Raw genomic sequence first — 18475 nt, forward strand, 5'->3', positions numbered from 1 at the left:
TGTTCCTTATCTACATAAACGATTTATGAGACAGAGCAGCTGTCTTGTTTGCAGATGATGCTACCGTTTATCGTCTACTGAAGTCATCAGAACATCAAAACAAATTGCAAAACGATTTACGAAAGACATCTGTATGGTGCCCTAAAAACTCGTAGCCTTCAAAAACTCGTTTACGGCAGAGGACAGCAGCACCATTCCCCCATTCAATTATCGAACAAACGAAAGGATGGCTGACATAGTGTTTAGTGTATCTGGTATTGTAAAACAGTTAAGATCCTTAGACGCCAGGAAGGCATCTGGCCCAGACGGTATCCCCGTAAGATTTTATGTTGACTATGCCACAAATATAGAACCATTCGTATCCGTCATCTATCAGAGATCATTGGAACGGCGGACAGCTCCACGGGACTGGAAGAAGGCCCAGGTCATAGTAATCTATAAAAAAGGGTAGAAAATCGGATGCACATAATTACCGGCCAATTTCACTGACACAGATTTGTTGTAGAATCGTGGAACGTATTTTGTGCTCAATCATAATGATCTTTCTAGACTCTGAGTAGCTCATCTGCAGGAAAAAGCGGTCATGCGAGACGCAGCTGGCCCTCTTTGTGCATGATATACAACAGACTGTAGATACCGGCTCCCAGGTTGATGCCACATTTCTCGACTTTCGAAAGGCGTTCGACTCAGTACAGCACTGTCGCTTGCAACATAAAGTGCGCGCTTACGGTCTATCCGATGACATATGTGGTTGGATAGAAATTTTCTAACAGACAGGGAGCAGCATGTCGTCCTGAACGGGTTGACCTCAACAGAAACAAGCGTAATTTGAGGTGTGCCCCAGGGCAGCGTAATAGGTCCTCTGCTTTTTACGATTTGCATAAACGATCCGGTTGATGGTATTGACAGCCGCATTAGACTGTTTGCCGATGATGCTGTAGTCTTCAGGAAAGTAGTATCACACGAAAGTTGTGAACAAATCAATTAGGATTTGCAGAAAATAAATCCGTGGTGTAATGACTGACAGTTATCTCTCAATATTAGTAAGTGTAACCTAGTGCGTATAACAAGGCGAAAATCCTCATCAATGTAAAAGTACAAAATAAATGCACAGTCTTTGGAAGAGGTAGCGTCCGTCAAGTATCTGGGTGTGACTATTCGAAATGATCTTAAATGGAATGATCAGATTACACAAGTAACGGGTAAGGCGAACTCTAGATTGCGGTTTATTGTTAGTATCCTGAAGCGATGCAGTCCTTCAGCAAAAGAAATAGCTTACAATACGTTAGTTCGTCCAGTATTAGAGTATTGTTCGTCTGTATGGGACCCTTACCAGTTGGGTCCGATTCAGGAGATTGAGAAGGTCCAAAGAAGAGCGGCAAGATTCGTGACTGGTACATTCAGCGATCGCTAGAGCGTTACAAATCTCATACAAAGTTTGAAGTGGGACACACTTGCAGATAGACGGCGCGCTAAACGGAAGGGGCTGCTCACTAAAATCCGAAATCCGATCTTCACTGAGGATGTAGAGCATATATTATTACCACCAAGTTTCAAATCGCGTAATGATCACCATTCAAAGATAGAAGTTAGAGCTCGTACTGAGGCGCCCAGACAGTCGTTTTTCCCTCGCGCGATCCGTGAGTGGAACAGAGGGGGCGGGGGGGGGGGGGGGCGAAATATATATATATATATATATATATATATATATATATATATATATATATATGCGAATTGTGCCCTCCGCCACACACCGCTTGGTGGCTAGCGGAGTATATATGCAGATGTACATAATTGGCAATTGACCCTAAATAATGAAATGTGTGATGTTATCAACATGATTGCTAAAAGGAATTAGTTAAATTTCGGGTGCACGATAAACCAGTCAAATCTAAAGGCAGTAAATTCAACTAAATACCTCGGAATTACAATTACGAACAACTTAAACTGGAAAGAACACACAGAAAACGTTGTGGGGAAGGCTAGCCAAAGACTGCGTTTTATGCAACAGATCTATGAAAGGGACTGCCCACACTATGCTTGCCCATCCTCTTTTGGAGTACTGCTGGGGGTGTGGGATCCTTACCAGATGGGATTAACGGAGCACATCGAGAAAGCAGCACGTTTTGTATTGCCTAGAAATGAGGAGAGAGTGTCACTGACACGATACAGGATTTGGGGAGGACATTGTTAAAACAGAGGAGTTTTTCGTTGCGGCGGAATCTTCTCACGAAATTTCAATCACAAACTTCCTCCCCCGAGTGCAAAAATATTTTGTTGACGCCGACCTACATAGGGAGAAAGGATCATCATAATAAATTAAGGAAATGTGTGTTCGTTTTTCCCGCGCGCTGCATAGTTTGATTAAATATGACGTTTGTTTGAGTACTAAAGCGTTTTAGTGTTAACATTTGTGCATCATGGTCTGAAAGGCCTTTCACCCTTTTGCTGACAGAATGCCCATCTAGTAATGAAGAATGAATAAGAATATTGTCTATGGCTGTGCTACTATTCCCCTGCACCCTAGTTGGAAAAAACACAATCTGCATCACATCGTATGAATTTAGGAGATCTATCAACATCTTTTTTCTTGCACAATCATATACAAAATTAATATTTCAGTAACCACATATAACTAGTTTCTGGTACTCCCTACAAAGTGAATCAAGAAGCCTCTCTAGCTTGAGCAGAAATGCTATGAAGTCGGCGTTAGGGGACCTATAAACAACAACAATTAGAAGTTTAGTTTCACTAAACTCAGCTGCACCTGCACAACATCCCAATACCTGTTCAGGGCAGTGCCGCGATACATCTATGGCCTCAAATGGAATATCTGGTATACTGCTATTTACATACATGGCCACTCCCCCACCCTACAATGGACTCCTTGAAAAACAGCCAGCTAATATGTATCCTGGTAAAGGAAGCCTCTGAACTGTCAAATCATTAAGTGGTGCTCTGATATACCAATAATTTCAGAGTCAACATCTATAAGCAGTTCGCTAAGTTTATTTCTAATACCTCTTATATTTTGATGAAATATGCTAATTCCTTCTCTGCTTGGAAACATGACGTCCTCTGAAGGAGATCCCTTAGTTAGAGGGACTTCCTTCAAGCAGGTATACCTATCAGCTGACTTCACTCTAAAAAAAGGTGCAGTTCTAACACCAACTACTACAGGAATTTTTCCATGAGTAACCCCCCCACTCCCCCCACCCCCCCCCCCACCCCCCCCCCCACCCCTTCACTACACTGTCACCTATAAGCTTAGCCAGCCTCCCCTTCCATACCTATTGAGGTGCAGGCCATGCCTATTGATTCCCGATCTACCGATAGACCAAACTGGCACCACTGAAATGACCCATGCCCTCTGCCATCAGCGCCCTTCCCAGCCCCATGTTAACGCGCCAAAGAGCCACATTAAGGTGAGGCCGATCATGACGCTGAAACAGTTGCACAAAATGCACATTAGTGCCATCAGTTTGAGTAGCTATCTTTACCAGGTCACTGCCTACATTATATTCTCCGTCCCTATCGAGGCTGTTCCCTGCCCCACCCACTATCACTATCTCATCCTCCAAAATTCCTACATAACGCCGCTATGCTCTGTCACTTGAGCCAACCTGCACTAGGCTTCACAATGCTGGTGGCCTGGTACTCACTCCCCAACACTTCCTGCAACTGCTCGTGAGAACTACCTAGCAGCAGAACCTTCTTCTTTCTGTTAGACCATTCAATGCTATACTCCAGATGTACATCCTCAGAAATTTCTTCCTCAAATAAACGCCCATGTTTGATACTAGTAGACCCTTCCTGGCCAGGGATGCCCATTTTGACATTGCTAGTGTGCTTTTGATGTCCTCCTTGCTCCATCAGTCATTGGTTATTTTGCTGTCTAGGTAGCAGAATTCCTTAGCTTCATTTACTTCGTGAACATCAATACTGATGTTCGGTTCCTCGTTGTTCTCATTTCTGCTACTTCTCATTTCTGCTACTTCTCATTTCTGCTACTTCTCGTTTCTGCTACTTCTCGTTTCTGCTACTTCTCGTTTCTGCTACTTCTCGTTTCTGCTACTTCTCGTTTCTGCTACTTCTCGTTTCTGCTACTTCTCGTTTCTGCTACTTCTCGTTTCTGCTACTTCTCGTTTCTGCTACTTCTCGTTTCTGCTACTTCTCGTTTCTGCTACTTCTCGTTTCTGCTACTTCTCGTTTCTGCTACTTCTCGTTTCTGCTACTTCTCGTTTCTGCTACTTCTCGTTTCTGCTACTTCTCGTTTCTGCTACTTCTCGTTTCTGCTACTTCTCGTTTCTGCTACTTCTCGTTTCTGCTACTTCTCGTTTCTGCTACTTCTCGTTTCTGCTACTTCTCGTTTCTGCTACTTCTCGTTTCTGCTACTTCTCGTTTCTGCTACTTCTCGTTTCTGCTACTTCTCGTTTCTGCTACTTCTCGTTTCTGCTACTTCTCGTTTCTGCTACTTCTCGTTTCTGCTACTTCTCGTTTCTGCTACTTCTCGTTTCTGCTACTTCTCGTTTCTGCTACTTCTCGTTTCTGCTACTTCTCGTTTCTGCTACTTCTCGTTTCTGCTACTTCTCGTTTCTGCTACTTCTCGTTTCTGCTACTTCTCGTTTCTGCTACTTCTCGTTTCTGCTACTTCTCGTTTCTGCTACTTCTCATTACCTTCGTCTTCCTTCGAGTTACTCTCAATCGTTATACTGTGCTCATTAGCTTGTTCATTCCATGCAGCATGTCATGTAATTCTTCTTCACTTTCACCCAGGATAGCAATGTGATCAGCGAATTGTATCGTTGGTATCCTTTCGCCTTCAATTCCACTCCTGAACCTTTCTTTTATTTCCATCGTTGCTTCTTCAATGAACAAATTGAACAGTAGGGCGAAAAACTACATCCCTGTTTTACACCCTTTTTAATCCGAGCACTTCGTTCTTGGTCGCCCACTCTTATTATTCTCTCTTGTATATATTGTATATTACCTGTCTCTCCATCATATACGTTACCCCTATTTTTCTCAGAATTTCGAACATCTTGCATCATTTTACATTGACGAACGAATTTTCGAGGCCAACAAATCCTATGAACGTGTCTTGATTTTTCTTTATTCTTGCTTCCATTGTCAGTGCAACTAAGAATTGCCTGTCTGATGCTTTCACGTTTCCTCAAACCAAACTGATCGTCTTCTAGCACATCCTCAGTTTTCTTTTCCATTCTTCTGTGTATTATTCGTGTCAGCAACTTGCTTTTAAGTTGATTGTGAGGTAATTCTCGCTCTTGTCAGCTCTTGCAGTCTTCAGAATTGCGTGGATGATATTTTTCCGAAAGTCAGATGGTACGTCACCATACCAACGTGAATAATCGTTTTGTTGCCACTTCCCCAAATGATTTTAGACATTCTGATGGAATGCTATTGATCCCTTCTGCCTTATTTGATCATAAGTCCTCCAACGCTCTTTTAAATTCTGATTCTAACATTGGACACCCTATGTCTTCTAAATCGACTCCTGGTTCTTCTTCTATCACATCAGACAAACCTTCCCCCTCATAGAGACTTTCAATGTATTCTTCCCACCTATCCGCTCTCTCCTCTGCATTTAACAGTGAAATTCCCTTTGCACTCTTAATGTTACAACCCCTGCTTTCAATGTCACCAAAGGTTGTTTTGACCTTCCTGTATGCTGAGTCTCTCCTTCCGACAATCATTTCTTTTTCAGTGTCTTCACATTTCTCCTGCAGCAAATTCTGTCTTAGCTTCCCTGCACTTCTTACTTATTTGATTACTCAGCGACTTGTATTTCTGTATTCCTGAGTTTCCCGGAGCATTTCTGTACTTCCTTTCATCGATCAAATGAAGTATTGCTTCTGTTACCCATGGTTTCGTCGCAGTTACCTTCTTTGTACCTACGTTTTCCTTTTCAACTTCCGTGATTGCCCTTTTTAGAGGTGTCCATTCCTCTTCAACTGTACTGCCTACTGAGCCTTAGAGAACCTCAAGCGTATCTCGCGATTCTTTAGTACTTCTGTAACCCACTTCTTTGCGTATTGATTCTTCGTGAACAATGTCTTAAACTTCAACCTACTCTTCATTACTGCTTGTCTGTACATGTACACTGCTTGTCTGTACAGTAGGTAGTGCCGGCCGCGGTGGTCTCGCGGTTCTAGGCGCGCAGTCCGGAACCGTGGGACTGCTACGGTCGCAGGTTCGAATCCTTCCTCAGGCATGGATGTGTGTGATGTCCTTAGGTTAGTTAGGTTTAAGTAGTTCTAAGTTCTAGGGGACTGATAACCACAGCAGTTGAGTCCCATAGTGCTCAGAGCCATTTGAACCATTTGTACAGTAGGTAGTGTCGGAATTTCCATGCGGCTTTTCGCGGATGATGCTGTAGTGTACAGAGAAGTTGCAGCATTAGAAAATTGTAGCGAAATGCAGGAAGATCTGCAGCGGATAGTTACTTGGTGCAGAGAGTGGCAACTGACCCGTAACATAGACAAATGTAATGTATTGTGAATACATATAAACAAGGATCCTTTATTGTATGGTTATATGATAGCGGAACAAACACTGGTAGCAGTTACTTCTGTAAAATATCTGGGAGTATGCGTACAGAACGGTTTGAAGTGGAATGATAATATAACATTAATTGTTGGTAAGGCGGGTGCCAGGTTGAGATTCATTGGGAGAGTCCTTAGAAAATGTAGTCCATCAACAAAGGAGGTGGCTTGCAATACACTCGTTCGACGTAAACTCGAGTATTGCTCATCAGTGTGGCATCCGTACCAGGTCGGGTTGACGGAGGAGATAGAGAAGATCCAAAGAAGAGCGGCGCGTTTCGTCACAGGGTTATTTGGTAACCGTGATAGCGTTACAGAGATGTGTAGCAAACTCAAGTGGCAGACTCTGCAAGAGAGGCGCTATGCATCGCGGTGTAGCTTGCTGTCCAGGTTTCGAGAGGGTGCGTTTCTGGATGAGGTATCGAATATATTGCTTCCCCCTACTTATACCTCCCGAGGACATCACGAGTGTAAAATTAGAGAGATCCGAGCGCGCACGGCGGCTTTCCGGCAGTCGTTCTTCCCGCGAATCATACGCGACTGGAACAGGAAAGGGAGGTAATGACAGTGGCACGTAAAGTGCCCTCCGCCACACACCGTTGGGTGGCTTGCGGAGTATAAATGTAGGTGTAGGTGTACACGTACACGTACACGTACACTGCTTGTACCGTACATGAATGTTACTTTCTGCCCCTTTCGGATAATTCCTTGGTGGTGAGTCCTTTCTTTTCTGTCTTAGAGTGTACACCAAGATACTTTCATTTCTGAGGGTGTGCTTCCAAGAAGGAAGACCTACCATGTCTCGTTAGCACCTCCTCCGCCGAATCGACTACCCATTCCAATATGTCATTCCAAAACCGCCAAGCTTGTTTTCCCAGCGAATCCACGCGGAACTTCCTCTCCTCGGCCGCGACCTGCGGAAGCGCAGACAGGAAAGATGGGCTCTGCGGATAGAAACGTTTATCTGCGGTATCCGCAACAGCACTCGCAACCAGCCTTATGTAACGCTTTCGAGCTCTATAAAATATACCGAGATCGGTCCCACTGTCACGGGCAGACAATCGCCGTAGACCGCTGCTTCTTCTCCAGTCGCCGTCATGTCGCCGCTGGTAGTCTACGTCGTCGCCATCACTGCTGCCTGCTTAGTAGCTCAGACCGCCGCCAGGGGCACGGTTGACTGCTACGATTCATACGGGTAAGTCACGACAGTGGATACGGATCTGTTTCACATTTTATTAATCATCCCATCTGCGCTCAGGTGACAACTCACGGGATAGCGATACTCACGTATACAGATGGTGGTGGTGGCGCGTACACAAAGTGTAAAAGGGCAGAGCATCAGCGGAGCTGCCATTTGTATTCAGGTGATTCACGTGAAAAGGTTTCCGACGTGACTGTCGCCGCACGACGGGAAGTAACAGGCTTTGAACGCGGAATGGTAGTTGGAGCTACACTCATGGAACATTCCACTTTCGAAATCGTCAGAGAATTCAATATTCCTAGATCCACAGTGTCAAGAATCTGCAGAAAATATCGAATTACAGGCATCATCTCTCGCCACGGACAACACAGTGGCTTACACGTAACGACCGAGAGCAGCGGCGTTTGCGCACAGCTGTCAGTGCTAACAGACAAGCAATGCCACGGGAAATAACCGCACAAAGCCGGCCGTGGTGGCCGAGCGGTTCTAGGCGCTGCAGTCCGGAACCGCGCGACGGCTACGGACGCAGGTTCGAATCCTGCCTCGGGCATGGATGTCTGGGATGTCCTTAGGTTGTAAGAACGTAGGCTTCCGTGGCCGGCGTCATAGTGATTAAAATTCTTCTGGGTGTTACGCCGCGTCATTGCTATAAACTAACAACAATAATACACTAAAACCAACGTTTCGGCCGAATTGCAAAGGCCTTGCTCGTGCCCTGAGGAACGCCTTTTGAAATTCGGCCGAAACGTCGGTTTTAGTTTTATAATAAACTTCCTGGCAGATTAAAACTGTGTGCCGGGCCGAGACTCGAACTCGGAACCTTTGCCTTTCGCGGGCAAGTGCGCTACCAACTGAGCTACCCTAGCACTACTCACGCCGCCTCCTCCTCATAGCTTTACTTCTGCCAGTATCTCGTCTCCCACCTTCCAAACTTTACAGGAGCTCTCCTGCGAAGTTTCATATCAGCGCACACTCCGCTGCAGAGTGAAAATCTCATTCTAGTTTGTTATTGTTGTGTAGCAATGACGCGGCATAATTCCCAGAAGAATTTTAATCACTGTATCATTAGGTTAGTTAGGTTCTAGGGGACTTATGACCTCAGATGTTAAGTCCCATAGTGCTCAGAGCCATTTAACCGCACAAATCAAATTGAGGTGAACGACGAATGTAACCGTTAGGACACTGCTGCCAAATTTGGCGCTAATGGGCCATGGCAGCAGACGACCGGAGCGAGTGCTTTTTGCTAACATCACGACATCGCTTTCAGCGCCTTTCCTGGGCTCTTGCCATATCGCCTGGACCCAGACGACTGGAAAGCCGTAGTCTGGTCAGGTCGGTCTCGAATTCAGTTGTGAAGAGCTGATGGTAGGATTCTAGTCTCTGGCAGACCAACAAAGCCATTGACCTAAATTGTCAACAAGGCACTGTGGAACCTGGTGAGCCGCGCGAGATTAGCCGAGCGGTCTCAGGCGCTGCAGTCATGGACTGTGCGGCTGGTCCTGGCGGGGGTTCGAGTCCTCCCTCGGGCATGGCTGTGTGTGTGTGTTTGTCCCTACGATAATTTAGGTTAGGTAGTGCGTAAGCTTAGGGACTGATGATCTTAGCAGTTAAGTCCCATAAGAATTCACACACATTTGAACATTTTTGAACCTGATGATGGCTCATAGTGGTATGGGCTGTGTATTGTAATATTATTGGATTTCACTTGCTTTGCATATGAGGTATTTGTCATAAAAGAAAAGGACAGCCAACGAGCTATAGTTCGCAAAGATGCTAAGTATCACAGCTCGAGAGTAAAGAGAAGAATTACTTTTTTAATGTGCGCCTATACCAAGACGCGCGTCCAGCGTCTAAATACTCTAAATAAACTATATAACCCGCTGGGCGCAGATATTTAATATCATTGCCACAGCGCTTGATAGCAAGAAGCTGCGAAACAGAAGAAAGAACAATCTATCTTTTGTTAAGAAATATTCTAGAGATTTCATTGTCCCTTGTACTTCTTTTGTCTCCGACATGTTAAGACGTACTACATTGCTATAAGTTGTATTTTTCTTTTGTGTAAAAACTATGTGAAACGAGGAACAAACGTTTCGGTAACTGGGCTGAAGATATAATGTACTTACGCGCACACAAGGACATTTAATTTTAAGAAGGAACGAACTGACAAAGCACCGATTATTGGAGTGCGCCATGTACAAAAGAAATATCAGATGTAAGTCATGCATTTATTGTGTATTTGTCTATGTCTACAAGTTTAATGCTAATTTGTTCAAGATATATTAATATTTTACGATGCAGTAATTTTCTTCTTATTCTTTTCTTTCAGTAACCAAAAATGATGTTCAAATTGTATATGAGCTTTGTTACAGGTTCGCTCTTTATCGCGGTGTCTCGATTGTACTTGGGAGACCACTAATGTGTTCAACTTCCGATCTGTTAATCATTCTCTTACGAAATTCCACTAATTTGCTTTCATTCACATTTTTATATTCAAATAGGTCTCTTAGGTAATTTCATCGAAGATTCTGATTGCGTGGAGGCAATCGGGGTCAAAAGGTCAATTATTCACGCAATCAATCCGTACGTCTCCTGAACACAATCGAGAACTGACGTATCGGTGATCAGTTAATAATCTCTGTCTCTTTTAAAGTCGTTCTAGAAAACGGCCACACAGGATAGCAGTAAGTACGCAATCTAGAGTTAGGTCGCATTTTGTCAGTAAATATTACCAAGCAACAGTTACAGCATCACTATTATTAATAAGCAAGTTCCTAACGCCAGAGTATCGATGGACTAAACTAGGTCTTGTGGTCCAACTGATACGGCCATTGACTGGAAATGTTATGTTTGGCTATTTGGAGATTATTTGAAGCGATTCATGGACTTCGTGTTCTGGAGACAATTCGACATGTCATCGGGCCAAAGTTGTTCGTCAATGGTTCGAAGAATATACAGGACAATTCGAGCGAATGATCTGGCCACTCATATCGACCGACAGGAATCCCATCAGACATTTATGGGACATGGCTGTGAGGACGGGGCGTGAGTCATGCTTGGGCAGCTCAGATTGTAGAGCACTTGCCCTCGAAAGGCAAAGGTCCCGAGTTCGAATCTCGATCCGGGGCACAGTTTAAATCTGCTGGGAAATTTCATATCAGCGCACACTCCGCTGCAGAGTGAAAATCTCATTCTGGAAACATCCCGCAGGCTGTGGCTAAGCCATGTCTTCGCAATATCCTTTCCTTCAGGAGTGCTACTTCTGCAAGGTTCGCAGGAGAGCTTCTGCAAGGTTTGGAAGGTAGGAGACGAGGTATTGGCAACTGTGAGGACGGGGCCTGAGTCGTGCTTGGGTAGTTTAGATTGTAGAGCGCTTTCTCGCGAAAGCCAAAGGTCCCGTGTTCGAATCTCAGTCCTGCACACAGTTTTAATCTGCCAGGTAGTTTCATTTATGGGACGAAATCGAGAGACCAGTTCGTACACAAAATCCTGCACCGGCAACACTTTCGCAGTTGTAGATGGCTAAATATGCAGCGTTGCTCAGTATTCTTTGCAGGGAAGTTCCAACGACGTGCTGAGTCCATGCCACGCCGATCTGTTGCACTATGCCGGGAAAAACGATGTCCGAGAGGATATTAGGAAGTATCCCGTAACTTTTGTCGCCTCAGTGTATGGTCGACAGTATCAGAGTCCCTAGAAAGATCTACATCTACACCTACATCCATACTCCGCAAGCCACCTGACGGTGTGTGGCGGAGGGTACCCCGAGTACCTCTATCGGTTCTCCCTTCCATTCCAGTCTCGCATTGTTCGTGCAAAGAAGAATTGTCGGTATGCCTCTGTGTGGGCTCTAATCTGATTTTATCCTCATGGTCTCTTCGCGAGATATACGTAGGAGGGAACAATATACTGCTTGACTCCTCGGTGAAGGTATGTTCTCGAAACTTCAACAAAAGCCCGTACCGAGCTACTGAGCGTCTCTCCTGCAGAGTCTTCCACTGGACTTTATCTACCATCTCCGTAACGCTTTCGTGGTTACTAAATATTCCTGTAACGAAGCGCGCTGATCTCCGTTGGATCTTCTCTATCTCTTCTATCAACCCACACTGCTGAGCAGTATTAAAGCAGTGGGCGAACAAGCGTACTGTAACCTACTTCCTTTATTTTCGGATTGCATTTCCTTAGGATTCTTCCAATGAATCTCAGTCTGGCATCTACTTTACCGACGATCACCTTTATATGATCATTCCATTTTAAATCACTCCTAATGCCTACTCCCAGGTAATTTATGGAATTAACTGCTTCCAGTTGCTGACCTGCTATATTGTAGCTAAATGATTAGGGATCTTTCTTTCTATGTATTCGCAGCACATTACACTTGCCTGCATTGAGCTTTAATTACCATTCCCTGCACCATGCGTCAATTCTCTGGAGATCCTCCTGCATTTCAGTACAATTTTCCATTGTTACAACCTCTCGATATACCACAGCGTCATCCGCAAAAAGCCTCAGTGAACTTCCGATGTCATCCACAAGGTCATTTATGTATGTTGTGAATAGCAACGGTCCTACGACACTCCTTTGCGGCACACCTGAAATCACTGTTACTTCGGAAGACTTCTCTCCATTGAGAATGACGTGCTGCGTTCTGTTATCTAGGAACTCTTCAATCCAATCACACAATTGGTCTGATAGTCCATATGCTCTTACTTTGTTCATCAAACGACTGTGGGGAACTGTTTCGAATGCCTTGCGGAAGTCAAGAAACACGGCATCCACCTGTGAACTCGTGTCTATGGCCCTCTGAGTCTCGTGTACGAATGGTGCAAGCTGGGTTTCACACGATAGTCTTTTCGAAATCCATGCTGATTGCTACAGAGTAATTTCTAATCTCCAGAAAAGTCATTATACTCGAACATAATACGTGTTCCAAAATTCTACAACTGATCGACGTCAGAGATGTAGGTCTATAGTTCTGCACATCTGTTCGACGTCCCTTCTTGAAAACGGGGATGACCTGTACCCTTTTCCAATCCTTGGGAACGCTACGCTCTTCTAGAGACGCACGGTACACCGCTGCAAGAAGGGGGGAAAGTTCTTTCCCGTACTCTGTGTAAAATCGAACTGGTATCCCATCAGGTCCAGCGGCCTTTCCCCTTTTGACCGATTTTAATTGTTTCTCTATCCCTCTGTCGTCTATTTCGATATCTACCATTTTGTCATCTGTGCGACAATCTAGAGAAGGAACTACAGTGCAGTCTTCCTCTGTGAAACAGCTTTGGAAAAATACATTTAGTATTTCGGCATTTAGTCGGTCATCCTCTGTTTCAGTACCATTTTGGTCACAGAGTGTCTGGACATTTTGTTTTGATCCACCTACCGCTTTGACATAAGACCAAAATTTCTTAGGATTTTCTGCCAGGTCAGTACATAGAACTTTACTTTCGAATTCATTGAACACCTCTCGCATAGCCCTCCTCACACTACATTTCGCTTCGCGTAATTTTTGTTTGTCTGCAAGGCTTTGGCTATGTTTGTTTGGTGTGAAGTTCCCTTTGCTTCCGCAGCAGTTTTCTAACTCGGTTGTTGTACCACGGTGGCTCTTTCCCATCTCTTACGATCTTGCTTGGCACATACTCATCTAACGCATATTGTAAGATGGTTTTGAACTTTGGCCACTGATCCTCAACACTATCTGTACTTGAGACAAAACTTTTGTGTTGAGCCGTCAGGTACTCTGAAATCTGCTTCTTGTCACTTTTGCTAAACAGAAAAATCTTCCTACCATTTTTTAATATTTCTATTTACGGCTGAAGTCATCGATGCAGTAACCGCTTTATGATCGCTGATTCCCTGTTCTGCGTTAACTGTTTCAAATAGTTCGGGTCTGTTTGTCACCGGAAGGTCTAATATGTTATCGCCACGAGTCGGTTCTCTGTTTAACTGCTGAAGGTAGTCTTCAGATAAAGCACTTAAAAAATTTTCACTGGATTCTTTGTCCCTGCCACCCGTTATGAACGTTTGAGTCTCCCAGTCTATATCCGGCAAATTAAAATCTCCACCCAGAACTATACCATGGTGGGGAAATCTACTAGAAATATTTTCCAAATTATCCTTCAGGTGCTCAGCCACAACAGCTGCTGAGCCAGGGGGCCTATAGAGACATCCAATTACCATGTCTGAGCCTCCTTTAACCGTGACCTTCACCCAAATTATTTCACATTTCGGATCTCCGTCAATTTCCTTAGGTACTATTGCACTTCTTATCGCTATAAACACGCCTCCCTCTTCACTGTCCAGCCTGTCTCTGCAGTATGCATTCCAATCTGAGTTTAGGATTTCATTACTGTTTACGTCTGGTTTCAGCCAACATCTAAGTTAGATGTACTCGCATGATGAGGCTAAAATCTCCAGTGTTTGCCGGCAACATACATTTCGCGGAAAGACCACAAAGATAAGAGAGATTAGGGCTCGTACAGAGGCATATAGGCAGTCATTCTTCCCTCGTTCTGTTTGGGAGTGGAACAGGGAGAGAAGATGCTAGTTGTGGTACGAGGTACCCTCCGCCACGCACCGTATGGTGGATTGCGGAGTATGTATGGAGATGTAGATGTAGACCCTTACGTTAAGTTGTACATGGAGTACAGTAGCAGCATCGAGGCGTGACTCTGACTGTGTTGTCTACTTGTCCACCACAGGCAGCTGAGGCAGCCGCCGCCAACGGACGACCTGCTCAACTGCAAGCCCTGGTGCCCCCCTGGTTGTCCACGAGGAGGATGCGTCCAACACAACGTGTGCAACTGCGGCCGCGGTTACAAGTGAGTACCAGTCGGACACTACTGCTACTACACACTACACGACTTAAAATAATGTTTTCCGTCTCAATAATTACCTACTTATTTAGCAACTAGCTGTACGCTGCCACGCTTTTTTGTGTGACTCGGACTGCACAAATGGAAAAGAAACAAAAGAGGAAGCGCACGTTTCAGTAATCATAGCATGTAAGCTTTCACGGCCGGCGTCTTCATTCATTAAAACTTCCGGGCTGAATTTCCGTGGTCCATATATAAAACTACTTCTCCTTCCTGACGTTTCGTTGCCGGCTGCGGGCAACATCTTCTGATGTGAGTCGGCGACTGGCTGCTAGGTGCTGGAGGTCCCGCTTATACAGAGCGCTTAGATGGCGCCACCACTCGTCACGTGCTATCGACTTTAAAACTATCTCTGGCTAGTGCCATCTCTCTCGATTACAGGTAATCGATTGTCACTTCGTTGGTACAGAGTCGAACGCCATATCGTGTCTTGTTTTAATCCCCCTTCTTTTCTGTTAAAATTATTTCCGTGCTTGTAGGTCTCTATAGCTTCTCTATACATGCGAGTATAATAATGTGAGGTCCTAGCTATCGCGTTTGTCTCGCTAAATTTTATTTCGTGATCACCGTCTTTGAAAACGTGTTCCGCTACAGCTGATTTCTCAATCTGTCCCCATCTACAGTTCCTTTTGTGTTCCGTTAGAAGAAAAGTGTCCGAAAATACACGACAACAACAACTGTCGGCTGGAAAAGTTTTTCTTCCATTTATTCATAACATTACGGACCGTATTGGTAAAGTTTTGGCCAAGTTTCAAGTGGAGACGATCTTTCGACCTACCAAGAAAATTAGTGAAACTTTAAGATCGGTGAAAGACGCACGACACCCCTTAGCTACCCCAGGTGTGTATAAAATTCCGTGTAGCTGTGGCATGGTTTACGTTGGAACAACTAAAAGGAGTGTTAATACCCGCCTAACGGAACACAAAAGGAACTGTAGATTGGGACAGATTGAGAAATCAGCTGTAGCGGAACACGTTTTCAAGGCGGTGATCACAAAATAAAATTTAGTGAGACAAACGTGATGCTAGGACCTCACATTATTATACTCGCATGTATAGAGAAGCTATAGAGATCTACAAGCACGGAAATAATTTTAGTAGAAAAAAAGGAGGATTAAAACTAGACAAGATATGGCGTTCGACTCTGTACCAACGCAGTGACAATCGATTACCTGTAATCGAGAGAGATGGCACTAGCCGGAGATAGTTTTAAAGTCGAAAGCACGTGACGAGTGGTGGCGCCATCTAAGCGCTCTATATAAGCGGGATCTCCAGCGCCTAGCAGCCAGTCGCCGACTCACCTCAGAAGATGTTGCCCGCAGCCGGCAACGAAACGTCAGGAAGGAGAAGTAGTTTTATATATGGACCACGGCAATTCAGCCCGGAAGTTTTAATTAATGACACGTTTCAGTATTTATGGGAATCGGATATACGTCCTAGTCTCCTTTTTTCCCCTGTCTCTGTCCTGCTCCTACCCCCCTCTCTCTATCCATCAACTCCTTCGCCTCTCTCCGGTCAGCTTTTCCACCTCTCTCTCTCTCTCTCTCTCTCTCCCCATCTCCCTTCTCTCCGAACTGGAGTCCTTCCCTCTACCACTTCTACTTACGGTCCGTTCACGTACGCCTCCACGGTGTGCGCCTCGGCCGCAGTTTCGCCTGGACCTTTTGCACGGCACTAAGGGCTACGTTAACCCCGCCGCTCTCCGCTGTCACTTTAATGACATCTACATGATTACTCTGCAATTCGCATGTAAGTGCTTGGCAGAGGGTTCCTCGAACCACAATCATACTATCACTCTACCATTCCACTCCCGAACAGCGCGCGGGAAAAACGAACACCTAAACCTTTCTGTTGGAGCTCTGATTTGTTATTTTATTTTGATGATCATTCGTACCTATGTAGGTTGGGCTCAACGAAATATTTTCGCACTCGGAAGAGAAAGTTGGTGACTGAAATTTCGTAAATAGATCTCGCCGCGACGAAAAACGTCTTTGCTTTAATGACTTCCATCCCAACTCGCGTATCATATCTGCCACACTCTCTCCCCTATTACGTGATAATACAAAACGAGCTGCCCTTTTTTTGCACCCTTTCGATGTCCTCCGTCAATCTCACCTGGTAAGGATCCCACACCGCGCAGCAATATACTAACAGAGGACGAACGAGTGTAGTGTAAGCTGTCTCTTCAGTGGACTTGTTGCATCTTCTGAGTGTCCTGCCAATGAAACGCAACCTTTGGCTCGCCTTCCCCACAATATTATCTATGTGGTCTTTCCAACTGAAGTTGTTCGTAATTTTAACACCCAGGTACTTAGTTGAATTGACAGCCTTGAGAATTGTACTATTTATCGAGTAATCGATTTCCAACGGATTTCTTTTGGAACTCATGTGGATCACCTCACACTTTTCGTTATTTACCGTTAACTGCCACCTGCCACACCATACAACAATTGTTTCTAAATCGCTTTGCAACTGATACTGGTCTTCGGATGGCCTTACTAGACGGTAAATTACAGCATCATCTGCAAACAACCTAAGAGAACTGCTCAGATTGTCACCCAGGTCATTTATATAGATCAGGAACAGCAGAGGTCCCAGGACGCTTCCCTGGGGAACACCTTATATCACTTCAATTTTACTCGATGATTTGCCGTCTATTACTACGAACTGCGACCTTCCTGACAGGAAATCACGAATCCAGTCGCACAACTGAGACGATACCCCATAGGCCCGGAGCTTGATTAGAAGTCGCTTGTGAGGAACGGTGTCAAAAGCTTTCCGGAAATCTAGAAATACGGAATCAACTTGAGATCCCCTGTCGATAGCGGCCATTACTTCGTGCGAATAAAGAGCTAGCTGCACAAGAACGATGTTTTCTGAAACCATGGTGATTACGTATCAATAGATCGTTCCCTTCGAGGTGATTCATAATGTTTGAATGCAGTATATGCTCCAAAACCCTACTGCAAACCGACGTCAATGATATAGGTCTGTAGTTCGATGGATTACTCCTACTACCCTTCTTAAACACTGGTGCTACCTGCGCAATTTTCCAATCTGTAGGTACAGATCTATCGGTGAGCGAGCGGTTGTATATGATTGCTAAGTAGGGAGCTATCGTATCAGCGTAATCTGAAAGGAACCTAATCGGTATACAATCTGGACCTGAAGACTTGCCCGTATCAAGAGATTTGAGTTGCTTCGCAACCCCTAAGGTATCTACTTCTAAGAAACATGCTAGCAGCTGTTCGTGTTTCAAATTCTGGAATATTCCATTCGTCTTCCCTGGTGAAGTAATTTCGGAAAACTGCGTTCAATAACTCCGCTTTAGCGGCACAGTCGTCGGTAACAGTACCATCGGCACTGCGCAGCGAAGGTATTGACTGCGTCTTGCCGCTTGTGTACTTTACATACGACCAGAATTTCTTCGGATTTTCTACCAAATTTCGAGACAATGTTTCGTTGTGGAACCTATTAAAGGCATCTCGCAACGAAGTCCGTGCCAAATTTCGCGCGTCTGTAAATTTTAGATCGTCGGGATGTTTGCATGCTTTTTCCGTTGCCTCTGCAACAGTGTTCGGACCTGTTTTGTGTACCATGGGGGATCGGTTCCATCTATTACCAGTTTATGAGGTATGAATCTCTCAATTGCTGTTGCTACTATATCTTTGAATTTGAGCCACATCTCTTCTACATTTGCATAGTCAGTTCGGAAGGAATGGAGATTGTCTCTTAGGATTCTTGACGTGTTCCGGAGCTCTGAAGTGGTTTACACCGACGGCTCAATGGCTGACGGTCACATAGGCTTCGCATATTTTCATGGAGGACATGTTGAGCAGC

At 44.7% G+C, this 18475-nt stretch overlaps 2 protein-coding genes across 3 annotated transcripts in view; one reads left to right on the forward strand and one right to left on the reverse strand.

The window, feature by feature from the left end:
- LOC126215327 (circumsporozoite protein-like) overlaps positions 1-7662 on the reverse strand; it is a 97647-nt gene extending 89985 nt beyond the window's left edge. The window contains exons 1-2 of the mRNA XM_049942009.1: positions 7594-7662; positions 7360-7477 (exon numbers count right to left, since the gene is read on the reverse strand). Coding sequence (XP_049797966.1) covers positions 7360-7477; positions 7594-7662 — 187 coding nt within the window. The remainder of the gene's footprint in view (positions 1-7359; positions 7478-7593) is intronic.
- Positions 7610-18475, forward strand: part of LOC126215279 (epidermal growth factor-like protein) — a 46877-nt gene continuing 36011 nt past the window's right edge. The window contains exons 1-2 of one of the 2 annotated variants that reach the window (XM_049941969.1): positions 7610-7758; positions 14463-14582. In XM_049941969.1, the coding sequence (XP_049797926.1) occupies positions 7661-7758; positions 14463-14582 (218 nt within the window). In that variant the 5' untranslated portion in view covers positions 7610-7660. The remainder of the gene's footprint in view (positions 7759-14462; positions 14583-18475) is intronic. The other variant, XM_049941968.1, reaches the window with a different exon arrangement.

Source organism: Schistocerca nitens, chromosome 12, assembly GCF_023898315.1.
Source record: "Schistocerca nitens isolate TAMUIC-IGC-003100 chromosome 12, iqSchNite1.1, whole genome shotgun sequence".
Taxonomy (NCBI): Eukaryota; Metazoa; Arthropoda; class Insecta; order Orthoptera; family Acrididae; genus Schistocerca; species Schistocerca nitens.